Raw genomic sequence first — 26,852 nt, 5'->3', positions numbered from 1 at the left:
GAGGCAGAAAAGTAGTGTCTCATGCACACAGGATGCATTACAAGGGTGGAGAGGCTCCAATTCACATCAGATACAAGAGAACTGGACACAAAAGGTATTAGCAGAGATAAAGAGGGAAATTTTGTAAGAATAAAGTGGTCAATTTATTAGGGAGGACATGACATAACCTAGTAACAGGCCTTCAAAAATGAAGCAAAATTGATACAATTAAAAAAACAGATAATTGCACAATCATAATAGATTTTAACAACATGTAAAACCTGAAAGACACAAAAGATCCATGAAGACACAGATGTGAACAACAGTTGTATTAATCACATAACCTGTTTTACAGAACAAATTCACCCAATGTTTCAGAATACATATTCTTTTCAGGTGAATGTGGAACACTCACCAAAGCAAATCATACGCATACAGGTCATATTAGGAGTCTCAATAAAACTAAAAAGACTGAAATCATAAACATATTCTCTAACGTTGATAGAATTAAACTATCAATAACAAGATATTTAGGGAAAAAAAAAAACAGACATCTGCTAATTAGGCCAATACTTCTAGATAATCGACCCATGGGTCAAGGAAGAATTCACAAGGAAATTAGGAAACATTTACAACTGTTCATGAAGACACAACATACTAAAATTTTTTGAGATGCAGCTAAAGCAGTGCTTAAAGAAAAATGTATAACTTTAAATACTTGTATTAGAAAAAAGTCAATATCATGACCTATAACCTATCTTAAGCTAAAGAAAAGAGCAAAGTAAATCTGCACTAAGTAGAAGAAAGTTAATGATAAAGAGCAGAAATCAATGAAACTGCAAAAGTTGAGAAAAATGAACAAAGCCAAAAGTCAGTTCTTTGAAAATCAGATCAACAAAACCAATACACCCCTGGCTAGACTCATTGGGGAAAAGAACAAACAGCAACTACCGGTCCCAGAATGAAAAAGCAGTTAGCACCACAGCTCCCAAAGATGCTACAAGAATGAGGGACACCTGTGAATCACCTTATGTCCGCAAACCTAACAACTGGGATCAAACGAATACACTTCTCAAAAATTTAGCTGACCTTTCAACAACGTGAGAGTTAGAGGCATCAATCCCCGAGCAGCCAAAAATCTGTGACTTCTGACGCCCCCAAAAATGTAACTATGAAGAGGTGACTGTGCCCTGGGAGCCCAAGTGATGACATCAAGTCAAACACATATTCTCTGTGTTCTATGTATTATATATTGCGTTCTTACAAGAAAGTGAACTAGACAAAAGAAAACATTATTGAGAAAACCACAAACACTGACAGTACCATACTGTATTTCTTGAAAACAAACAAAAAAAAAATCCATGTAAGTGGACTCCTGCTAACCAGTTGTTCTAACTGGTGATGTTCAAGGGGCAACTGTATAACTTCCCCTAAATCGCACATGACGAAAGCAAAAATCTGAATACCCCTATATTTATTAAATTAAATCTGTTATAAAAAAAAAATCCCACAAAGAAAACTGCAGGCCCAGATGGTTTCACACATTAACTCCATAAATACAATAATGAAAAAGATAGTCAGAACTGGGTCATTAAAAAGTCAGCTTTAATATCAGCTGAATAATGGCCAAGAGTCAACATTATGCAGGCTACAAATGCTAGACTATAAACACATAGGAAACCAGCTCCGATAAAACTCATTTCTTCTTCCCCTTCAAAGGCTTGGCGAACAGAGCAGGGTCAATCTGTTCCCTTGTCAGTCCCCTGACAGAGAAGAGTCTCGCTGCCCGCTCCTGCAGGGTGCCCCCACATTTCAGTCCCAGGGCCATCAGTTCACACTTGAGCCTGTCCAAACCCAGTGCCTCCATCTCAGCTACAGAGCTGAATGCCAGCAGATCAATCGTGTCCTGACCGGGATCCTGAGAGAGGAAAAAAAAAAAAGAAAGAAAATATTCAAAACAGGCTCTTCCTCTTGAAGACTTTCCTTAGCTGTCAACTACATTCCATCTGACAAGGAATTTTCAGTTCCTGGGAGGCTCAGGCAGTAAAGCATCTGCCTTGGCTCAATCATGATCCCCAGGTCCTGGGATCGATCCCTGTGTTGGGCTCCCTGCTCAGTGGGTAAACCACACCCATTAAGCTCTTACAGATATCCACCCCAATTCAGATATTAAAACGTGATCAATGTGTGGCTTAGAACTGATAAAATATGGAACCAAAGCTGCCACCTAGAGGCAAAAAATGACATACATTTCAAAATTTAAAAGGAAAAAAACCAAAGGACTTTTGGGGGGATAAGGCAAGCTTCACCCTTGTCTGTACTTCTGATTATTAAACAAACCAGCCCACTCGGCAGCTGATGGGGAAAGCACGTTTTTGGGTTAAGGACTCACTGAGGAACTATAGCCATTAAGCTGCCTGGCTCTGGACATGGACCCCCAAACTACTTACTGTGCTTCCTGACTGGCTTCCCTCCAGGCTGGCAAGTGGGGCGCTTTCCCTGCCCTCTCCAGGCGCAGCCTCCGCAGCTCTGTCCCTGCCAGCCATCTCCAACTGCTTTAGCTCCCCGGTCGCTCCAGGGCCTGCGGCCTCATCTTCCTTGGGCTCTTCACCTTCTGTCCCCCTCTCCTCCTGGCTTTTCTCCGTTTCCACGGCCATCGTCTCATCCACACGACCCTCGGCAGAGCTCTGCCCCAACGTGGCACACCTGCCTGCAGAGACAGCATGCCCAGAGCCTGTCCCTGGGGTCAGCGGTGGCTCCAGGGACCGAGAGGCCGCACTCGGCACACTTGCCCCTGGACAGTGGTGGGAGGACCCGGCTGCCAGCTCCATGTCATCGCGGCCGCCGTCTAGAGCCTGCGGGCTCATTCCCGAAGTACTAGGAGCTTCTTCCCCATCATCATCCGAGGTCTCTGAGCTGGACTCCTCTGCCGTCTGCAGTCCATCCATGCCCAACCTGCCAGAAGCGACACAGGCTTAACACCACTCCACTGCCTCTATGCTGAACAGTCAGGGTTTGTCTGGGGAACGGACTGTGTCAGCATCAGAGTATCTGCTCATTTGAGGTGGAAAGGAGCTAAGTTTTAGGAAAAGATATTCAGAGGTATAAACGGGGAGAAGAAATTCAGTGAGCTTGGAACCAATCATCCCAAAGATCCAACAGGGACTCCTCTATAAAGATGTGAATCTCTCTCATTTTTAAGATTGTATTTATTTATTTAAGAGAGAGAGAAAAAAAAGCACAAGCAGGGGAGGGGGAAAGGGAAAAGCAGGCTCCCTGCCAAGCAGGGAACCCCACGGGGGGCTAGGTATCAGGACCTTGAGATGATGACCTGAGCCGAAGGCAGACGTTCAATTAACTGAGCCACCTGGGGACCCCAGAGGTTGTGACTCTCTTCATATAAAACTGATTTTGCCTAAAGCTCTTTTTCCTATCTTGTACAAATCTCAACTGTTAGAAATGTAGCTAAAATAACAAACCGTTAAAATCCTTTTTCGTTCACAATTACCCCAAATGGGAAACTACCCAAACTATCAACAGGAGATGGATAAACAGACACTATGATACTTGTGAACAGAAAGGAACAAAAGTACTGAGACATAATACTAGCCATGGATTTCAAAAGCATTGCGCGGAGAGACTCCAGACACAAAGGGCTGTAGGACATTCTGGAAAACACAAAACTATCAGATCACATAGCACAGTAGTATCAGAGCATGCTGGGGCAGGGGAACAGGAATTAACTGCAAAGGTGCAACTGTTAGTGAAATGGAAAAATTCAGTATCTTGATTTTAATGGCGGTTATGTGACTGTCTTTCTCAAAACTCACAGAGCTCTTCAATGAGAAAGTATGGATTTTAGTGCACATAAATTACATCTCAATAAACTGGACTTAACTCTCTCCCAACCTCACACAATCCAACTACCTTTTCTCTCAAGAACACTTACTTCCTATTTCAAGATTCTATGCTAGACTCTCAGTTACAGGATCTTTAATTAATAATTATTTTTCTGTCCCCAAAGCAGAGGCCAGCAAGAAAGCAAGATCCATCTGGAGGTCATTTTCTAGAACTTGGCCCAAGGGAACTGAGCTAGTAACCGGAGAACCAAGTGGGAAGGGCGGGAGCGCTACCAGAATGATGGCCAAGAAAAGGCGCCATTGTGCCTCTCAGCTGCAAGTACAAAAGTGGTCAGAGAGAGGTCTAGCCGTGGCCGCAGACCTCAGTAACAACTGTGAAAAACCATGGAGAAGACAAAACGATCTGGAAAGTGAAAAGTGCAGCCATGGCTCTACCTAGAAATTCTGAAAGTTAAATCCTTCAACACTAGAGAGTAATTCAAGGATAAAGTGATTTTTCTGTGATCTTTCACTGTAAGAAAAAAAACATCCTTTAGACTCCATTCCTGGCACTCAAGGCAGAAACCAGTAGTAGTGTGTACAGTGTGACAGCTATGGAGAACTGAGAACTAAAGCACTCTGGAAATTTCTGAGCTCCCCCCATCAAACCTTACTTTAAAAAGTGTTTACACCAGATAGGCAAGAGGAAGCGTGCCGGTCCACATAAATCTCTTTGGGATGAAAAGGAAGCACACTTACCAAAAGCACTTCCTTTTCCCTGCTCTGGCTCCTCTGTCTGCTTTTGATTTGTTGGGTCTTTTCCGACTCTCACCAGTCTCTGCTGACACCATCTTGCTGGAGGCAGCCTGCATGCCTAACCAGAAATTTTCACAACTCAGTTACGCTATAGAAAGTATGATTAAAGACATAAACTGTATGGATTACAAATGTAGCTGCATTGCAATCTAAAGCTCCAGTTCTAAATTTCTTAACATACCAAAATTTAAAATGGCTAAGATGAGATTCAACTTCATTTTACACAGATTCAAAGTAATGAGCATTCTGGCTCTGGAACCAGGTTTTGAAAATACCAATACCCAAAAAAAAAAAAAAAAAAAAGAAAATACCAATACCCAATCTGTAGCTCTGAGACTGATGGGTGCATACCTGGCCTCCCCAAACCAGATGGTCCATCCCTTTGTACTCGCTACTTGTGTATTATTACATCATAACCTCTGATTGAAAGGATTCCTTATTATTCAACTGAATCCACAAGAGCTCTAGCATAATGCTAAATAAAAGTTAAATAAAAATTAATAACAATCATTCTCATTAAAAATCATTTAGGGATGCCTGGGTGGCTCAGTGGTTGAGCGTCTGCCTTTGGCCCAGGGCATGATCCTAGGGTCCTGGGATCGAGTCCCGCATCGGGCCCCCATGGGGAGCCTGCTTCTCCCTCTGTGTATGTCTCTGCCCCCTCTCTGTCTTTCATGAATAAATAAAACCTTTTTAAAATTAATTAATTATTTAATTAAATAAAAACCATTTTTTAAAAATGGACCTAAAAAAAAAAATGGACCTGAAACTAGATGCAAGTATGTTGAGGTGTAAACACTTCCTGCAGGCTTGGCAACACCTAGCACAAGTGTTCTCACCTGCCTGTGCACCCCTAGAATTCAGGAGTCAAATACATCACATTCTGTGTGAGTGTGTGCTCTTTCTTTCCTGGGATATAAGGCATACTGTTTATTATTATTTTGAAAGATTGTATTTTAGAGAGCGCGCACAGGTGCACACAGGAGGCAGAGCAGAGGGAGAGGAACAAGCCGACTCCCTGAGCACAGAGTCTGAGATCATGACCTGAGCAGAAACCAAGAGTCAGACGCTCAACTGACTAAGCCACTTGGGTGCCCTCATATTGTTTATTACTGAGGGGAGAGGTTCCACGACTTTCATCCACTCCTCAGAGGTCTGTAACCCGAGACTCCAGGAGTACCCTTTGTATGCAGCCAGCAACAATGTAGCTTCAGCAAGGAACCATCACTCTCACCTTTGAGGACAGAGTCCTCCAAGCGTTCAGCCATCTCATGGCATTGCTGCTGGTACGCCCGGCTGGTAAAGCAAGGCCTGGGCTCTGCAAGCTTCCGCTGCAGGCGCTCCAAGCGCTTCTGCTCCTTCTCAGCCTCTCGCTCAGCTTGCTGTTTCACCCACTCAGCCATCCTAGGACAGGAGAGACAGGGAACTGACCAGACGTATCACACACAAGCTTGTTTATATGTGAGGAGTTCCCCTCCCACACCCCTGGACACACATGCTTGTTTATATGTGAGGAGTTCCCCTCCCACACCCCTGGACGAATCCACATTGTCCTGCACATACTGTGATATTCCTTCAGAAAGGTGAGCCACGCTTATCATAGGTGCCCTGTGACGGACCCCTAAAACCCGACAGGAATTATTAAACTACAGAGAGAGCTAAGGCCGATAACAATGAGCTAGAGCGCTAATCTTTTAAGTCCACATTTCAATATGCATGGCCTGTGTACAATCACCACTGGCAGCAAAGTGTGTTGTTGTCTTTGAAGAAATTAACAGTGGGCAGCTTACGCTTTTTCATGGTTGACATCTCGTAGCCTCCTTCCACTGAGGTCCCGGCAAGCTTCTCGATTGGTTGTCTTCTCAATCTGAGCACCAAGTGCACGAAGCATAGATCCAAACCCTGGGCAAATATATTTGGAGAAAGCAGTTTAAAAAGGGTTCAAGGATTGATAAATATCAAATTTGTGGAAATGCTATTATACCTCAAGATTAAAAATGATCTCTTTGGGGAGCCTGGGTGGCTCAGTTGGTTAAGCATCTGACTCTTGGTTTTGGTTCAGGGTCTCGAGATCAAGCTGCTCATTGGGCTCCAAGAGAAGTCTAAAATTTCCCTCTCCCTCACCCTCTGCCCTTCTCTGTGCTTGTGCGTGCACACTGTCTCTAAAATAAATAAATCTTAAAAAAAAAATCTTTTTTTCTTTTTTTTTTTTTTTTAAAGAAAGGGACATCAAGATTCTACGCAGGTATCAAAGGTACAAGTACTGATAAACCAGGGGTGCCAGGGTGGTTCAGTGGTTGAGCGTCTGGCTTTGGCTCAGGTCAGGATCCTGGGGTCCTAGGATCGAGTCCTGCATTAGGCACTCTGCAGGGAGCCCGCTTCTCCTTCTGCCTATGTCTCTGCCTTTCTCTCTCATGAATAAATAAATAAAATCTTAAAAAAAAAATGATAAACCTGATTCAACCTCATGCATTTTGCTCTTCCTCTTATACTTCTGAAATACTGTCTCTATACCACTGGGATATCTTAAAGGGTTTAACCCAATGCCAGAGATTCCAAGATTAATAACTTAAAAAAAATCTTTTTATGGTGAGATTTTGCAGTGAGTTTCAAAGCAAAAGCAATTTTAAGTTGTCCCTAGCTAATAAGGTTTCTTCTTATTGACAGAATTTCAAACAAGAGAATGATTATAATGTGCGATGCCAGTTCTCTGAACACCAAATCAAGTCACTGTGAATTCTGAGAAAGCTTTGGGATGACACATTAGTGCATCAGGAGAAATACCCAGGACTGCCCATATTCAGTGTTTGCTCTTTTAGTTTCTCTTCTCTATTCTTAGAGAATAATGTTCATGTAACAAGGATCTTAACCTACCCTAATCTATAAATGGCTGTATTCCACACAGGCTGGCTTTAGTCCTCTCTGGGAACTACAATGACCAGACAAAATCTTGCTAAAAGCAGAAGAAGATTTAATTGTTTTAACACTCTTTCTTCCACAAGCTGCACAGAATAATGATCGTTTTTCTTCATCTAATCTTCCCCCAAAGTTTTAGAACCTAGCTGCCTAAGAGCTATCCTGCTTCTGAAGGCAAAAATTATAATCAGACAATATATTCCTCAAAAAGAATAAAAGAAAGTACTCAGAACTAGGAAAGTAAAGAAAGGATTTCATAAGGCAAAATAAGAATGGCATACTCCAGAGGCCCAGAAGTGCGTTAATTTCCTCCATAGAGCTAGAGACTGCAGCTGTAATATATGGCAGCCACAAATATGCGCGTCCTACCTCCTTTTCCACCGAAGAGCCTGGGTTCCAAACTATAAACTGCACCATGCTGCACTCTGTCGTTGGCATCAACGAGTGATCCATTGCACTTCACAAAAAAGCATTCCACTGGAACAGCCTAGAGACAAGGTTGGAATTTTTAAATGAGACGACACAAGCTTCCTGCAGGAGCCTTGCCTATCATGTCTTTATTACTCCAGTTATAAGCAGACAGCATGTGTTCCATTAGTATTTGTTGAACTGAATACCCAAAGAAAAAAAAAGTCATGTCAGAGGATTTATTCAGGGTATGACTTTTTTTCTAACACCTCATCATGATACGCACAAGAATTTGCGTAATTTTTTGTCTTTCAGGCAAAAATTAAGAACTGCTCTCTTCTCTTCTGACAGGAAAACAGAGTCAAGGTAGAAAATTAGACAGGGTTCAGACCCAGTAACTCTGCAAGTCCCTTTTTCTCTCGTTTTTGTTTTAAACAAGTAATATCAAGTTGCACGAGTTTAAAAGTGACAATACACCTTCTGAAAAGTGTAGGTAAGGACGAGCAGGGGGAGGGAAGGAGACGACAGTATGATCTTTGTACACCTATATATAAGCTTTAACAGGTGGAGGATCAGCGGGCAGCAGTACTTTTCTGCCCATGTTCCCAAGTTACAGCAGAAACCCCATCTGTGTATTTCAAATTTTCTCATATCAAATGATGAATATAAGATATAAAACCTAAGTCTTGGGCAGCCCGGGTGGCTCAGCAGTTTGGCACCGCCTTTGGCCCAGGGCCTGATCCTGGAGACCCGGGATCGAGTCCCACGTCATGTTCCCTGCATGGAGCCTGCTTCTCCCTCTGCCTGTGTCTCTGACTCTCTTTCTCTCCTCTCTGTGTATTCTCATGAATAAATAAATAAAATCTTAAAAAAAAAAAAAAAAACTAAGTCTTTCTAAACAAGTTTCCGATGCTGTAAAAAAGACAATGGAAGAGTATTCTCCAAAGTTATATGGAACTTGAGAGATACACAATTAACCTATAATATCAGGAATGAGGAGATCTACACACTAACAGAAAGGAGAAACGCACAACTGCCATCTTTCCGAAGTAGACACAATGAACATTCGTTCTGAATCCTATCACATGGCCGTTTCAACAGGACCCGTCCATTCATTCAACAAATATTAATGAAGTCCCTACTATTTGCCAGGTACTTTTCAAGCACTGTAATACTGTAATGAATAATCCAGTGAATACAGACCCTGCTCACAGAGCTTCCATTCTACTGGGGAAAGACAGGGAAAGAATAAGTGAATGATATACAATGGCCAGTGGTGATAAGCAGGGTAAAGGGGACACCAGATGTGGATGGGTACACCAGTAATCTATCTTACATATACTGTTAGTCAAGAAAAGCCTCTCTGATCAAGAGACATTTTAGCAGAGAATTTACAAAAGGGAGAGAAAGAGCCACATGGCTCTCTGGGGGAAGAGCATTTCAGAGGCAAAACAAATGCAAAGCGAGGCAGCAGAGACGAGCCAAGGGTATTCATGGAACTGTAACACCACCAACATGGCTGGAAGAAGTCTGCCAAAGGGGAATGAGAAGGCCTGAAAAGCCACTGTAAGAACTTCAGGCTTCACTCTGAAAAAAGCCACTGCAGAGTCTGGAACAGATTGAGAGTAGAGTTATATTCTTAAAGGATCACTCTAGCTGCTAAATTGGATATAAAACTATAGAAGCAGAGACATCAGTGACATCGGCTACTGTGACAACCCAGTTGAGCAATGAAAGCCATCTGTATCGGGGTAGTGGTAAAAGGGGATGAAGAACAGGGTGGGGGGCCCTAAGGCTCTGGAGGTGGGCAGTGAGAGCCACAGAGCAATGAGAGAAGGGGAAATAGAGTTGCCATTTGTTAAGAGTGAGAAGCACTTTTCGGGTACCAGTCTCATTCAGGATGTGTTCCTTTGAGTGGTCTAATAGCCACATGAAGATGCTGAGTAACCTGATGGGTACACAAGTCTGCAGTTTGGGGACAAGGTCTGGGCTGGAGCTTTACATTTGGAAGAGGTCAGCACGCCGATGGTACTCACAGCCCTGAAAATGAAGGATACGTCCTGCATGACGGAAGAGACACTGGAATGAAGATCAAACACTCAACTCCAGCCAATCCATGATTCAGAGCTCAGGAGACGGGCAGAAAGTAGCAGGAGAAACTGGAAGGGAGGTTAATGAGGTGGAAGAGAACTGAGGGTGACGTGTGGACACAGTGAGCAAAGTATGCCAATGTCCGGGTGTGCCCAAAGATGCTGACAGGCCAAGAGAGAGGAGGCCTGGAAACCAATGATCGGGTATGAGAACACAGAAGATGCTGACATGCATGACAGGAGGTGGTCTGCTGGAGTGACAGGAACAAAAGCCCGACTGGAGTGGGCTCTAGAGAAGTTTTCTGTTCAAGGATATTTTCTATTAAAAAAAAATTAAAAAAAAAGAAAGAAAGAAAAGGAGGCGACATCTGGAAGGAATGTGGACTCAAATGTGCACACTGGTGGGAATGATCCAGGGGAAAGGGAAGGCACTGGGAAGTGTAGAGGAGATAGAACTGATGCTAAATATGGTCGAGGAGACAGGGTACAGTGCAAAGCAGAAGCTAATCGCAACTCATCTGTAATGACTGGTTATCCACAGTAATGGACCAAGAGAGGGCCAAATGTATGACAACGAGGTAGGGCACTGGTGTGAGGATAAGGACTCTGTCTCTTGACTGCACCAAATATAAAGTACGGGCCTGGAGATGGGAGAAGCACCAGAGATTTTAAGAGAGAAGAGATCAAAAAGTCACACAGGAGAGTGAGAGCAATGAACCTTGGCACTACTTCCTAATCTTTCCACACCGTGGTGTACAGAAGACAATCAGGGTGACACAGGGAAACGAACAAAGCTGCTGTAGCACCCCCAGATTCTGCCCAGCTGTGCAAATGCTGCAGGGATCAATATTCTCAGCGGTCCTTCTACCCAGTGGAAGCCCACCCTGGCCTGGGACTACAGAGTAGAAGGGCCAAGAATTACGAAGGTCGGTGTTTGTGAACTTACGGTCAGACTGATTTGTGAGATTGGTTTCCCTAGCACAGTCACTGCCTGCATGGCGGGGGGGGGGGGGGGGGGGGGGGCAGGTAGATTTAACTTGACTAGAGTTTTCCTAGGCAAACATGCTAGCAGGAGAGAAGAGCCAAGGAGCTCAGCCTACATGCAATTAACAGGAAGGTCTATTATCTGGAAAACACTGTCCGCTTTTAAGAATTATACAAGATTAGGGATCCCTGGGTGGCGCAGCGGTTTGGCACCTGCCTTTGGCCCAGGGCGCGATCCTGGAGACTCGGGATCGAATCCCATGTCGGGATCCCGGTGCATGAAGCCTGCTTCTCCCTCTGCCTGTGTCTCTGCCTCTCTCTCTCTCTCTCTGTGTGACTATCATAAATAAATAAAAATTTAAAAAAAAAAAAAGAATTATACAAGATTAAATGAGATATGTAATATACCTCATGTTTGTTTTATGTTTATGAATGAAAAGCAACCTTAGTTTCTCTTATTTTCTATCTAGCAGGTAAGTATTTCTAACATTCTAAACACCTTTTTTTCTAAATAACTTTAAAAGACATTAATGTGAAGGCAGAAAAATTATATACACCGTACTTCGTTTCCAAACAGAACTACTTATTAAACAAGACAACTGATCAACAAAATTGCACTTTCTACTTGTTAAGATTCTTATCAATAATCACTAGCGGAAAAAAAGGACAAAGAAAATTTAGAATCAACTTAAGGGTCTTTCACTATTTGTGTATTATAAACTACTTCAAGCACAAAGTACTGTGCTAATCTCAGCCCAATCAACTCAAGGCCACCAGAGATACATGTATAGTTCACCAAAGTCAAATTTACTGGCTCACTGCAACAAGGAAGGGGCAGGAGGGACTGCAGACAAAAGGAATAGTGCAGTGTCTCAGCACCAACAAAAAAACAATTAGTATAGGATTTGGGGCAAGGGTGGAGGTTTATGTGAATTTAAACAAAGTGGTTTTGAGGGGCTCAAAACAAAGCAGAGCTATGTAAAAGGGGCAACATCAGGTCTAGACTGTGAAGCAGATTGGATCCAGACCCCCGTTTCCTTAGAAACCACAAAGTTAAGATAAACGTGGAATGTTGTGTTCAGAAACTCCTAATCTGACTCTCTGCACCTGGGCTGGAAATCAAGCATGCTGTCTCTGTATCAAAGTGACTTAGAGGGCAGCCCTGGTGGCTCAGCAGTTTAGTGCTGCCTTCAGCCCAGGGTGTGATCCTGGAGACCCAGGATCGAGTCCCATGTCGGGCTCCCTGCATGGAGCCTGCTTCTCCCTCTGCCTGTGTCTCTGTCTCGCATGAATAAATAAATAAAATCTTAAAAAAAAAAAAAAAGTGACTTAGTCTCAAGGCAAGAGCGGGATGTTTAATCTTCACTGATAAAATTTCAAACAGCAAAGACCCTTGTAGTCTGTAATTTTCCAGATCAATGTTTCTTAGTGAATCAGAAAGCAGCACACTTCCAAGAGAGTCATTGTAACATTTTACAACTGCACCATGTCAAGAGAAATACTGTTTCCTATTAACTTGGCAGTTGGCTCTATTTGTGTCTTTTATCCTAGCCTGAAGAACAGCAGGGCAGATTTATACTTTTTCAGTGGACACAACACTGACCTCATCCCATCAGAATAATTTTGTTTTAAAAAGAATGTTGTGGGGATCCGTGGGTGGCGCAGCGGTTTGGCGCCTGCCTTCGGCCCAGGGCGCGATCCTGGAGACCTGGGATCGAATCCCACGTCCGGCTCCCGGGGCATGGAGCCTGCTTCTCCCTCTGCCTGTGTCTCTGCCTCTCTCTTTCATAAATAAATTAAAAATTAAAAAAAAAATGTTGTGAACTTGAGCTATTTTAATTTCTTCCAGTATCTCACAGGATACCCTTTTGTAAATTTCTTGTTTCTGTTCACATATGTTATGGTCCTATCTCTTGAGCACCTGACTGAAGCATCCATTTATATTTCTTCCTTGTATTTTAAAATTATTTTTTTCTGGGGCACCTGGGTGGCTCAGCGGTTGAGTATCTGCCTCTGGCTCAGGTCGTGATCCCAGGGTTCTGGGATCAAGTCTACATCAGGCTCCCTATAGGGAACCTGCTTCTCCCTCTGCCTATGTCTCTGCCTCTCTCTGTTACTCTCATGATGAACAAAAAAAAAAAAAAAAAAAAAAATTAAATATTTTTTCCAATACTTCTCTCAAGATCCTATTTTTTTTCTGGTCATTTTGGACCCACAGTCGTTGAGATAAAGGCTTATTTTCAGAGATATTAAAATCCATCTACTTTGTAAAATATTTCCCCTACCCAGATGGTCAAAAACAGTTCTGACAGTTTTTAGACTCCACTGTAGTGTGGAAACACACATGGGGAAGCTGAAAAACATATTTGCAAAGACGGGTTGCTTTTTCATGGAACCGGTCCAAATAAAGATTCGGCTTAAAGTGCAGTGTTAACATGTTGTAAGCCTATAAATAACAAGCAGAGAAGCGAGCCTGGAGAAACACGGATAAAGTGAGGTTATAAAGAAAAACAGACTAGTAGGTCAAGTGCCAAATTTAAAATTAGATTCGGGGAGACCACCAAATTGTTTGGATAACCGAACAGGTGTGACGTCTCACGGCTGGTGGAAGCTCGCTTACTGGGTACTTCACTCAACCACACAGGTAACTCTGGGAGTCCACGGCAGGTTTTCAGAAACATGTACGGACACATGTGGCCTTCAGATGATCCGTGGAAACACCTAAAGGACAGGACGCGCGTGTGCGCGCTCGGCCCCGACCTGAGCCGGAGGAGCCCCCCGCCCCACCCGCCATCCTCCGGCCCAGGCCCGGGTGTGAAGACGCTCCTCTAGGTCGGAGCTAACGGGGCTGACCAGTGGACGACATGCACGTCCTACAAGCCCGGGATGGATGCACGGAACACGAGAGAGGAGCCCGACAAGTCATCCGACAGCGGGCCCAGGGTCCCCGTGCGCCCACCCGGAGCGGGACCGAGCACCGGCGAGCCGCGGAGCTGCGGCCCCTTCCGCCACCCCCGACACGAAAGCAAGCAAGGCCCCAGCATCAGTGTGAAGCCCCTCAAAGCTGGGGAGCCCTCAGACTCAAACACCGAGAACCCCGAGGCAGAGGCGCGGCCCCGGCCGGCCGGCTCCTCACCCCATCCCGCCCGCCAGGAAGCGCGACCTCACCTGATCCCGGCAGTGTCGGCGGACCACTTGTTGGACGGACCACCGGGCCGAGGCACAGCGCACCGCCTTGCACCCGAAGCCGGGGCCGCGAACCCACACCAGCGGCGCGGCCTCCGCCATCTCGGCGAGCTCCCGGACCTCCAGCTCCCGGGACAGCCGCCGCCACTCCCTCGGCGCGTCTGGATGGCGTCACGAGGCCTTCCGCGCCCCGCCCCTCCGCTTCCGCTCGCCCCGCCTCTCCCCCCTCCCCTGGGGCCGGTCACGTGAGCCGGGGGCCCGCGCCGCGCAGGCGGGGGAGGGGAACAGGAAGGGCTGGCGGCGGCCGATAAGGCAGCGCCGCGCGAGGGCGAGGCGTTGCTAGGAAACGCCGCTGGGGCGGGGCTCGGGGGACCGCGTATAAAAGGCTGGCGCGGGGCCGGCTTGGGAGCGTTCTGGCCGCGCGCGGTAAGGCGGTGGTCCCGCCGAGTCCCTGGCCCCGCGCGGTTACCGGTTACCTTGGGGTCGCGGAGGGTCGAGCTCGAAGGAGCTGCGCTCGCGAGCGCGGAGAGGCCTCCTAGGCCCGGGCCCCGGAGCGGCCGCCGGGGCTCTCCTCCTTTTCCTCCTCCCTGGTCTCTGCTGGCCGCGCGCAGTGCCTGCTTCCTCCTCCCGCCGGGGAGGGGGCCTGGGCCTGGGCCTGGGCCTGGGCCTGGGCCTGGGCCTGGGGCGGGGGCGCCGGCCCGCAGCCTCTGCTCTCGCTGGGACTGCACTCGGCCGAGGAGAGGCCACGTCCGCTACCTGGGATGCCGAGGCCTGGGGGGTGGGGATTCGGACGGTGGTCTGGGCTTCACTCGCCCTGCGGGGGCGGGGGGCTGCCAGCAGCGCCGGGAGCTGCCCGGAGCGCGGGGGCCGCGGTGCCCGGGGCGCAGGCAGGCCCTGCAGTCGACCCTGTGCAGCCCGAGCAGGCTCTGTCCGCCTCGGCCCGGAGCGAGCCGCCTCCGGGGGTCCCAGCCCCAGGCCTCTTTGTTTACGCACGATTTCTTCTTTCTTGGGGTTGTTTTGTTTGTTTGTTTTTAATGGCTATTTCAAAGGGCTGAGGGCTTCCCCTCCTACGAGAAACCAGACAAAAGAGCAGTTGAGCTTCACACAACATTTTTCCTTCGGTGATTTGTACTTTAATTAGTCCTTGTTAGTTAGGAAAGTCAACGTCATTTAGTATTAGCCTGGCGTCTCATCCTCCTAAAGCTTCATGTCCGGATGAAATCGTTCGCTATCTCTGTTGCATTTAAATCCCTGTTATTAAAAAAATTCTAAGTATTGAACAGGCGTTGCCATTTAAAATAGGAAATAACTTGTTACTAAGTATTGTATTTTCAGAGATAGATATTTACTGAGCAAGCAATATATAAGGCGTTCTCAAACTTTTACACTGAGCCACAGCACCATGATGTACACTGGGTAGAAGTCAAATAAATATTAATTGGATATGCGATGAATTACTAAGTTAGGTAGTCAAATTATTCCCAATGTACATCCGAAGAAATCTATTTCGCAGCAGAGCAGTAGAACTACTTTATATCCTAAAAATGCAGAATTCAACTTGGATTGATGCTTTCAAAATTCATTTAAATAGCTCGGAAACTAAGAACCCTAAAGTCAGGGCTACGGCCAAAGACACATCAGTAGAGAAAAATCTAGAAACATAGCTGATTCACTGGGTGGCTGAGAGTATACAGTGGTGTCCAGCAGACACAGTTGTGTCCATGACTATGAAAACAGACAACTTCTGCCACCTTCCCCTCCTCGGTGGTAGGCAGGGAAGGGACAGGAAGACACATTAGGGTTGGGACCAGTAGGTGGTGAGAGGGTGGAGGCCAGTTCCTCTTTTAGAAGAATAGCTTAGCTGTGCTCCTGGGACCCTATTTGCTGTTTCCAATAAGCCACACTCTGTTCCTGCCCATCTTCTCCAAAAGACTGACTCTAGCCCTACCTTTGCTTTTTTGAAGATTGGTTCAGATGCCAGGAGGACACTGTGAGCACGTCCTGAGGCCATGTGGAGTAATCGTTCACTGCCAGGAAATGACAGCTCCAGACAATGTTTGTGTGGCAACCCATGACAGGGGCTCAACTGAGCCAGAATGTCATGCTGTCCTGCAAGAACAGGAAGCAGGGCTGCACACTCTGGCAATTTTTATAGATGACAGTGAGGCTCCTGAACTCATGGATTTGCAGACTAGCTCCATGTGCGACAGGCAAGTCACACTTCGGTGTTTCCAGCCACGTCCGCTCCGAGGCAAGGACAAGAGGTTGTTAATGCCATCTCTATGACAAAAGACAATGGCATAGCCTGGCTCCTCTGCCACAAACGCAGAAGTGCTATAAACTCCTAAATTGGCAAGTGGTGTCTTATGGATGGTTCCAGCCCCAGGAACAATGAGGTCAGCTTCTAGGATGGAAAAACAGCTTCTGGGTAAGAGCTGTGTAGTCCACCCTGGGTGGTGGATGATGTGGGAGGTGGAGCCTGAAGTAAGGATCCAAGACGTTTGGCTGCCAGAGAAGGCACAGCTCCACCCTCCTTCCTGTATTGGACAGAAGAAAACAGGACACGTCAAGGGCGAGGTGGAGTTGGGAGGTGGAAGAAGTGTGTGTTTAGCTCTAGTGCTGGGAAGGAGCTTGAGAAGGCAGAAAGGAAGAGTAGGGTGGAGGTATGGGCAGAGAGAAAAAGCTGGACCCATAGTCAGTGCAGAAGCCCACCTCTGTAAGTGTCAGCAAGAAGAAAGGATCTTCATTCGGGGTGGACTTCCCTCAAGAAAGTTGTCTCTCCTGATTGCCTTGTGTGCTTTTTTTCTTTTTTTTTTTTCTTAATCTTGTGTGGTTGTCATTCTTAGGCTTCCATCAAATAATGCTGTTAACGTTACAAATTTTTCAGTCATGCCATTCATTTGTACTAGAATTATAAAGCAACACTGGTAGAGCACTTGTCCATAAACGTGGTGTTTCAGCACTGGAAGGTTTTCAACATTGAAATTCAATTTCCCTCTTGTCAATAAAAATCCATAATTTTTTATGAATTCTGCATGGCCATTCAAAAGGGGATTTCCTCCTGGAAAATTCAGAGATCCGTAGGAATATTTTTTAATCATTTGACAGAGTATGTTTGGTGTATTAGGGTTTTCTAGAGAAACAGAGCCAATGGGGTGCAGAGAGAGAAAGAGAGAGACACACTTCAGAGATACCGATGGCTCAGTTCCAGATCACCACAATAAAGCCAATATTGCAGTAAAGCAAGTCAAATGAATTTTTTTGTTTCCCAATGAATATAAAGGTTATGTTTATACTATTGGGTATGGAATAGCAATTATGTCGAAAAGAATACACACACCTGAATGGAAAAGATATTTTATTGCTGAAACACCCCAACCATCACCTGAGCTTTTGGCGTGTTGTAATCTTTTTGCTGCTGGAGTGGTTGCCTCCATGTTGGTGGTGGCTGCAGACCGGTGGGGGAGGGGGCGGCGCTGAAGGTTGGGGTGGCTGTGACAATTTCTTAAAATAAGACAACAGTGTCAGGATGCCTGGATGGCTTAGCAGTTGAGTGTCTGCCTTTGGCTCAGGGCGTAATCCTGGGGTCCTGGGATCGAGTCCCACACTGGGCTCCCCACAGAGAGCCTGCTTCTCCCTCTGCCTGTGTCCCTGCCTCTCTGTGTCTCTCATGAATAAATAAATAAATAATAAATAAAATCTTAAAAAAAATAAGACAACAATGATGCCTCATCGATGGACTTTTCCTTTGGTGAAGGATTTCTCTGTAGCATGTGATGCTGTGTGATAGCATTGGACCCATGGTAGAACTTCTTCCAGAATTGGAGTCCGTCCTCTCAAGTGTATTGGTGTCTGGAATATTCTAAATCCTTCGCTGTCATTTCAACGATCTCCATAGCATCCTCACCAGGAATAGATTCCATGTCAAGAAACCACTTTCTTTGCTCATCCATTCAGGTTTTATCATGCGATTGCAGCCAATCAGTCCCATCCACAGGCTCCCCTTCCAATTCTAGTTCTCCTGCTCTTTCCACCCCATCTGCAGTCAGAACACACACAATATTTGTCATTTAAGTTTGCCATCCTATTTTGGTACCCTAAAACAATTATAATAGTAACATCAAAAAAAATCACTGATCAAGATAACCATAAAAAATACAATAATAATGATAAAGTGGGGCATCTGGGTGGCTCACTAGGTAAAACTCCGATTCTCAATCTCAGCTCTGATCTTGATCTCAGTATCATGAGGTCAAGACCAGCGTTGGGGGGAATCCCTGGGTGGCGCAGCGGTTTGGCGCCTGCCTTCGGCCCAGGGCGTGATCCTGGAGACCGGGGATCGAGTCCCACGTCGGGCTCCCGGTGCATGGAGCCTGCTTCTCCCTCTGCCTGTGTCTCTGCCTCTCTCTCTCTCTCTCTCTCTCTCTCTCTCTCTCTCTCTCTCTCTCTGTGACTATCATAAATAAATTAAAAAATTAAAAAAAAAGACCAGCGTTGGGCTCCATAGTAGGCATGGAGTCTACTTAATAATAATAATAATAATAATAATAATAATAATAATGACAAAGTTTGAAATATGAGAATTACTCAAATGTGGCACAGAGACATGAAGTGAGCAAATGATGTTGGAAAGATGGTATGGAAAGACTTGCTTGTCTTTTGCAGGTTTGCCACAAACCTTCAACTTGTTAAAAAAAAAATAACACATCATCTGCCAAGCAATAGAGCAAAGCATGAGAGGGAGAAGCAAGCAGATTTTTTTTTTTTTAGATTTTATTTATTTAAGAGAGCTCAAATGAGAGAGCAGGGGGAGGGGCAGAGGAGAGGGATAAGCAAATTCCCCACTGAGTCTTCACCTGGGGCCTGAGGTCATGACCTGACCTGAAATCAAGAATTGGACCAGCAACATAACCACCCAGTCACCCCAGCAGGCAGATTTGTTACAAAGAATTGGCTCACCCTCTGTCTCCACAATTATGGAGGCTAATGAGTCCCAAGATTTGCAGACTGATCCAGTAAGCTGGAGACCTAGGAAAGCCAATGATGCAGTTCCCATCTGAGGGCAGGAAAAAGCTGATGTCCTAATTTAAAGGCAGCCAGGCAGAAGGAACCCTCCCTTGCTGGAAGGTGGGTCAGGTTTTCAGCTCACATCAGGCCTTCAACTGACTAGATGAGGCCCACCATTCAAGTAGAGGGTAATCCACCTAACTCAATCTAGTGATTCAATTGTTAATCTCATCCAGAAATACTCTCACAGGAATATCCAATGTAATGTTTAACCAAGTATCCAGGCACTCCATGGCGCAGTCAAGTTGACACATAAAATTAACCATCACATCCACTAACTGGGATTATCTTTAATGAGAAAATAGCCTTCACTATTTCGTTTAATTTTACTTTGGCAACCAAAGGGAAAATATTTGATGAATAGAGATTGATTAAAAGTCAGATGTTCCTCACTCCCTGGAAGTTTTGCTGTGTGAACTCAGGAAACTGCTTACGGTACGCACTTATGAATGGTTACAGAGCTACACACAATTGTTCTTAGAATTTGCCTTTGTATCCTAAGGTGCGGTCAAGGTTTGTGCTTGTGAAACTCTTGTAGAAGTTTTTGGGGTTTTTTGTTTCTTTTTAAATATTTTATTTCTTTATTCATAAGAGACACAGAGAGAGGCAGAGACATAGGCAGAGTGAGAAGCCGGTTCCTGGCAGGGAGCCCAAGGCGGAACTCAATCCCTGGACCAGGATCATGCCCTGAGGGCAGACACTATTCAAATGCTGAGCCACCCAGGAGTCCCTCTAGAAGTTTTTGAATAGAAGGTGTCTTATCAATCAGAAGGCCAGTGTTCATTAGGCAACTGAATTAGCATTCTAGTTTAAATAAGTTAACTAAATTTATTTTAATGATACAGCCATCTGGCTCACTCACCTACCTAAAACACATTTTTTTAAGAATTTATTTATTTAAGGACTCCTGGGTGGCTCAGCGGTTGGGCATCTGCCTTTGGCTTAGGGCGTGATCCCACGTTCTGGGATCGAGTCCCACATTGGGCTCCCTGCAGGGAGCCGGCTTCTCCTTCTGCCTCTGCCTCTGTTTCTGCCTCTCTCTCTCTCTCTCTCTCTCTCTCTCTCTCTGTCTCTCATGAATATATAAATAAAATCCTTTTAAAAATTATTGATTGGGGATCCCTGGGTGGCGCAGCGGTTTAGCGCCTGCCTTTGGCCTAGGGCGCGATCCTGGAGATCCGGTATCGAATTCCACGTCGGGCTCCCCGTGCAGGGAGCCTGCTTCTCCCTCTGCCTGTGTCTCTCTCTCTCTCTCTCTCTCTCTCTCTCTCTCACTGTGTGTCTATCATAAATAAATAAAAAATTTTTTTAAAAAATTATTGATTGGGCAGCCCCGGTAGCGCAGCGGTTTAGCGCCGCCTGCAGCCAGGGCATGATCCTGGAGACCCGGGATAGAGTCCCACGTCAGGCTCTCTGTATGATGCCTGCTTCTCCCTCTGCCTGTGTCTCTGCCTCTCTCTCTGCCTCTATGAATAAATAAATAAAATCTTTAAAAAATAAAATAAAAATTATTTATTTATTTATTTATTATTTATTTATTTATTTGAAAAAGAGAAGAGAGCACAAGTAGGGGAGGAGCAGAGGGAGAAGGAGAAGCAGACTCCACACTGAGCAGGAAAGCCCAAGGCAGGGCTCGATCCCAGGACCCTGAGATCATGACCTGAGCTGAAATCAAGAATCAGATGTTTAACTGACTGAGCCACTCAGGAGCCCCTAAAACATATTTTTAGAAAGTAAAACAGGGGCTGCCTGGCTCAGCCAGTGGAGCATGGGACTCTTGATCTTGAGGTCATGAGTTCACGCCCCACATGGGCATAAAACTTACTTAAAAAAATAAGACATAGAAATAACCCAAAGGCCCCTACACAGCTAACATCTGCATTTTGCTCAAAGAACCCTAGGTTCTTCTTGTTTTAAAAAGAATTATTAGGGGATGTCTGGGTGGCTCAGTGGTTGAGCGTCTGCCTTTGGCTCAGGTAGTGATCCCAAGGTCCTGGGATCGAGTCCCACATTGGGCTCCCCACAGGGAACCTACTTCTCCCTCTGCGTATGCCTCTGCCTGCCTCTCTCTCTCTCTGTCTCTCATGAATAAATAAATATTTTTTTAAAAAAAGGATTATTAGAAGTGTGAGGGTCTGCTTAACAGCCTACTGAAAGTTAGCGAGTTAATATAAAGCCCATTATATGAATCAAGGGGACAAGAAGAGCAGATTGCCAAATGGGGGCAGGTCCTAAAGGAGGCTGGAGGGGAAGCAATGATGAGAAGTATCAGTTGGTGGCCAGAGTAATATAAAAAGACAAAGCAAAAAAATTTTTTTTTAATTAAAAAAAAAAAGAGCAAAGCTAACACCGCCATTGAGGTAGATTCCAGGTATTGGGTCAAACAACATCGTGTACCTCAGATGACCCTAAAGGCATTCCTATATCACAGCAGAGAGAAAGCACAGGAGAAAATGTCGAGAATCCTGAATCCTGAAGGAAAGGCTCAGCTATATTCAGTGTGCCCTAGGTAAGATGGCAAGGCAGCATAATACAAGTTCTAGAAGTCCACCAAAAAGGGTAGAATTTTGAACGTTCATGAACACACCAATTAAATCCTAACAATTGAGAAAACTCAGGTACCCAGAATAGCAGGTTTCCCCAACGCACCAGATACCAAGAGTCTTAGCTGCTGAGACTCTTCCACCAAATACCTTTTGTCCTATAATGTATTTCTAATAGAGGATAAGACAAAGTGTTTTGCATACAAATAAATAATTTCCTCCTGTTACTATAATATGATAGTGATATCAACACATAACTTGGAATTACCCAGAGCCTTGGAGGAAAAAAAAAAGGATTCTGGGATGCCTGGTGGCTCAGTGGTTGAGCATCTGCTCGGCTCAGGTTGTGATCCCAGGGTCCTGGGATCGAGTCCTGAATCTGGCTCCCCGCAGGGACCCTGCTTCTCCTTATGCCTGTGTCTCTGCTTCCCCCTGTGTGTCTCTCATGAATAAATAAATAAATAAATAAAAATAATAAATAAATAAATCTTTTTTTAAAAGGAGATAAAAGAAAAATAATAATAAATAAATAAATAAAATAAAGGAGATAAAAGGATTCTCTCATTTTCTGTAAATTAGTAGAGGGCTCTCCTTTGACTATTTCCCAAAAATCTACAAGGCTTGTGTCTGGACTATCTGAAGGGATCATAAAGGGTATGACACACATGATACACTGTAATCACTATGGATGCTGCCAGAAGCATGGGAGTACTGCACATTAGCTGCTACAATTTAAAGATGCAAGAAATTCATGTACAGTCTCCAGATGATATTAATATTAAATTAGAGCAGTGTTTCCCAAAGTGTGTTCCACGAAATGCTAAGTCATCACAATGCACTATTTTAAAAGAATTTAATTTTCAAGCCGCCTGGGTGGCTCAGCAGTTTAGTGCCACCTTTGGCCCAGGGCATGATCCTGGAGACCTGGGATCGAGTCCCACATCGGGCTCCCTGCAGGGAGCCTGCTTCTCCCTCTGCCTGTGTCTCTACGTCTGTTTCTCATGAATAAATAAATAAAATCTTTTTTAAAAATAAATAAAAGAATTTAGTTTTCAAATGAATTCGGTTACACTCCCATAGCATATGCCTTCCAATGAAGATTCACAAAGTTAAGGGGCACCTGGGTAGCTCAGTTGGTTAACTGTTGACTCTTGGTTTCCGCTCATCTCAGGGTCATAATCTCAGGATCCTGAGATCAAGCCCTGGCTCCATGCTTTGAGTTTCTCTCTCCTTCTGCCCCTCCCCACTGTGCACACTCACTTTCTCTCTCTCTCTCTTTCTCTCAAATAAACAAATCTTTAGAAAAAAATATTCACAAGGTTCATTAATATCATAAAAGCCCCAAGAAATTCTGTTATCTTTGTTTAAACCAATATTTCACAAACTTATTTGACTATGGGACTTCTTTTCAACTTCTACCGATCAGCATGCCCTGGGATTGGTATTCAGAAAAGGTTCATATGGAAGTATGGTTAACTATCAGGTTTTTTTCTTTTTCTCTCCAGTTTTGATGATATAACTGGCATACAGAGCTACATAAGTTTAAGGGGTACAGCCTGATGATTCACATCTATTGTGAAATGGTTGCCACAGTAAATTTATATAACATCCATCATCTCATATCAATAGAAAGAAAGAAGAAAGAAGAAAGAAGAAAGAAAGAAAGAAAGAAAGAAAGAAAGAAAGAAAGAAAGAAATTTCTTTTCCCTTGTGATGAGAACTCTTACGACCTCTTAACTTCCCTGTATGCCTCACAGCAGCATTAGCTACAGCCACCATGTAAACCTCACTTCCCTCATGCCTATTCATTTTATAACTGGAAATTTGAATGTTTGACCCCCTCCCCCCACCTCCCCACCCTCCCCCACCCCCTTTTCTGCCAACCATAAGGCTGATCTCTTTTTCTATGACTCTGGCTTTTTGTGCGTTTTTCCATTTGTTGGTTTGGTTTTTCAAAGATTTTATTTATTTATTTATTTATTTATTTATTTGAGAGAGAGAGAGAGAGAGCATGAGCTGGAGAGAGGAGCAGAGGGAGGAGCAGACTCCCCGCTAAGCGGGGAGCACCATGCGGGACCTAGGACCCTGAGATCATGACCTGAGCTGAAGGCAGACGCTTCACCAACTGAGGCACCCAGGCACCCCTGTGTTTTGTTCTCTAGATTCCACATATGGATGAGATCATGCAGTGTTGGATAGGCCATGAGGCCCACTTGGTTCGCTTGACTTAGCATAATGCCCTCAGGGTACATCCCTGTTGGCACAAATGGCAGGATTTCCTTCTTTTTTTAGGCTGAGTAATATTTCATCATGTATACACATATACCACACATTTTTATCCATTCATCCCACAGTGGACACAGGTTGCTTCATGCCATGGCTGTTATAAATAATGCAGCTACGAACGTGGGGCGGGGGGAGGGGGACATCTCTTCAACATAGTGTTTTAGTTTCCTTCAGGTATTTTCCCAGAAGTGGGATTGCTGGATTATAAAGTAGTTCTAGTTTTGTTTTGTTTTTTTTAAAGATTTTATTTATTTATTCATGAGACACAAAGAGAGAGAGAGGCAGAGACACAGGCAGAGGGAGAAGCAGGCTCCACGCAGGGAGCCCGACATGGGACTCGATCCCAGGACTCCAGGATCACACCCCAGGCTGAAGGTGACGCTAAACCACTGAGCCACCAGGGCTGCCCAAAGTAGTTCTAGTTTTAATTTTTTGAGGAATCTCCACACTGTTTTCCACAGTGGCTGCACCAGCTTGCATTCCCACCAACAGTGAATGGAGGTTCCCCTTTCTCCACATCCTCACCAACACCTGTTGTTTCTTGTCTTTTTGATCCTAGCCATTCTGACAGGTGTGAGGCAACATCTCATTGTGGTTGGGGTTTGCATTTCCCTGCTGACTAATGATGTTGAGTACCTTTTCATGTATTTTGAAAAATGTTCTTTGGAAAAATGTCTGTTAGTGTCCTTTGCCCATTTTTAATTGGATTATATGTGGGTTTGGTATTGAGTTGTGTTAGTTCTTTATCTATATGTTGGATATTAACCAAGGGGGTTTAGAAAAAAAAAACAGACACTGATCATAAAGGCAATTCATCGGAGTATTCATGGAGCTCAGTTCATTTTAACACAAAACACACTTTGTTCTCCCCATACCAGCAAAATCTACTTTGCCATGTATATTTTTTCTAGCATTTAGGATCAGGGCTGGTGAGCTAAATCTTTCTCTTTTCCGCCTTTTGGAGGATAAGGTAATAAGCTAACACAACGGTATCACTTGTCCTCCTCATGCCCGTGTGCAGTCAATAAACAGAGGATTTTATTGTGTCAGGATGAGCCTCTGTATCATCCCAGCTCCTACCGAAGATCTGGAGAGCTGCAGTGTGGGTGGGTCGCTCAGTGCAGTTCCAGGGCCGTTCATTTCTCACCTCCCAAGTGTAGGAGAAGACAGGTGCGAGGCAAAGGACTAGCTGGACGGACAACTAGATGAACAGTTAAGGGCCGCCTCTCCAGACGCTCCAAAACCCCACAAATAAAAGTCATTCGAAAGCATGTCAGACCAATGCATGCTGTGATAGCAAGCACACACCCGTGCGCTGCGTCCTGTTCGCGTGTAGGCGGCAGAGGAGCCTAGGAGCCGGCCTTGGGATGGAGATGCCCCCGAGCAGGTGCTTAGGCACGCACGCATGCGCACACGCACAGACCGCCAAGGCGCGCGGAGCGGAGCTCAGGGTCCCCCTGGACCGCATGAACATGCACAGCCCGAGACAGGGTGCAAGCCACGGAGGTAGACGGGGTTCGTAATGCCAGGCTGAGGCTTCCAGACCTTAGTCTGTAAGGAAGGCCAGACCACAGAAGGCTCTTTCTGGTTTTGATTCTGTTTTTATTGACGGGCCAGCTGACACACAATATTACATTAGTTTCAAGAGTCCAGCATCGTGATTGGACAAGTCTACCTGTCGTGCCTGTGGCGCTGTGCTCACCTCAAGTGTGGCCGCCTCCTGTCACCATACAGCACGATAACAAAATGCTTACTAGACTCCCTATGCTGTGCCTTCCATCGCCGTGACCACAGCAGGTTTTGAACAAAGAGACATGATTAGACCTGTCCTTTAGAGAAATAATCCTGGGGACAGACTGGAGGCATAAACAACAGCTGCCCTTTCTTTGAATAGTTCCTCCTATTTTATTAGTCTGGAAACAGAAAGGTTGAGTGGCTTGACCTAAGTCACACAGCAACAAGGTGTCAGAACCAGGATCTCAACTCAGGTCTGATTTCACAGCACAGAGACCGACTACCTGGTCCTACAATTAGGCCCTGTTCAGAGGGAATGAGGGCATTGGCAGGAAAGGGAAGAGGACAGGTGGGAGATGGTGGGGAAGCAGAATGGGTCGGTGGCTGCCTGATTGCACACGTTGGCCTGGCTTCCTCCCAGAGGAATCACAGTCTGGAAGAGAGATGGCCACAGAGCAAGAAACGAGACATCTGTGTGCAGAGCACCTTCTTCCCGCCAGAAACCCTCAGGGTTGCTGCCAAGCCCTGCGCTGGGCGACTCTGGAGCTCCTCGGAGGCCCATCTTTATCATCAGTGTGCTTCTTCCCAGATTCCTTCTCTTCGCCTTTCCAGGTATATATGTGGGTTCCATGTGCAGCCTGTCAACGTCTGCATCAGGAGTTCATAGTGACATTCTGCTATTATCTGCATGAATCTGGAAAATGCCTGTACATTTGCGTCATCAATCTATGTAAATAGAAAAGCCCCATAGAAAGGTCTGGGTGCTCCTATGACATTCATGGAATGCAGATGTAGATAAAAACATTATCATCTTGAGTCACATTCCTTCGTGCACTTGTTGTAATATAGGATCTGGACCTCCTTGCACATGGAGATTGTGGTTTGCTGTCCCTGACACAAGAGAGCCTGTGTTATAATTTTGACACTGTCTAGGAACTTATTTTAGGGTAAGAGTGGCTTCCTGGAAATGCCATTATCTTTTCTATGAAATTTCAATGCTCACA

The 26,852-nt window shown here is 45.2% G+C and overlaps 1 protein-coding gene across 1 annotated transcript; it reads right to left on the bottom strand.

The window, feature by feature from the left end:
* Nucleotides 1-1,563: 1,563 nt before the first annotated feature.
* SDE2 (SDE2 telomere maintenance homolog) lies at nt 1,564-14,376 on the bottom strand. Its single transcript, XM_055324532.1, has 7 exons — nt 14,201-14,376; nt 7,920-8,037; nt 6,425-6,536; nt 5,869-6,038; nt 4,578-4,692; nt 2,430-2,934; nt 1,564-1,897 (listed from the first exon to the last, which is right to left on the bottom strand). Exons 1-7 carry the CDS (start codon nt 14,318-14,320, stop codon nt 1,676-1,678), a joined length of 1,362 nt encoding a protein of 453 aa, XP_055180507.1. The 5' UTR covers nt 14,321-14,376; the 3' UTR covers nt 1,564-1,675.
* Between the last annotated feature and the right edge of the window lie 12,476 nt (nt 14,377-26,852).

This window comes from Nyctereutes procyonoides, unplaced genomic scaffold (assembly GCF_905146905.1).
Source record: "Nyctereutes procyonoides isolate TBG_1078 unplaced genomic scaffold, NYPRO_anot_genome, whole genome shotgun sequence".
NCBI classification, from domain to species: Eukaryota; Metazoa; Chordata; class Mammalia; order Carnivora; family Canidae; genus Nyctereutes; species Nyctereutes procyonoides.
This window is presented reverse-complemented; position numbering and strand designations above follow the sequence as displayed.

Excerpts from the sequence above, each read along its gene's own strand:
- SDE2 (XM_055324532.1), bottom strand. The coding sequence starts at position 14,320 with ATGGCGGAGGCCGCGCCGCTGGTGTGGGTTCGCGGCCCCGGCTTCGGG. Across the intron at positions 6,039-6,424 it reads GATGTCAACCATGAAAAAGC|GATGGCTGAGTGGGTGAAAC; the intron begins GTAAGCTGCCCA and ends CTCCTGTCCTAG. Across the intron at positions 1,898-2,429 it reads GAAGCCAGTCAGGAAGCACA|GATCCCGGTCAGGACACGAT; the intron begins GTAAGTAGTTTG and ends TTCCTCTCTCAG.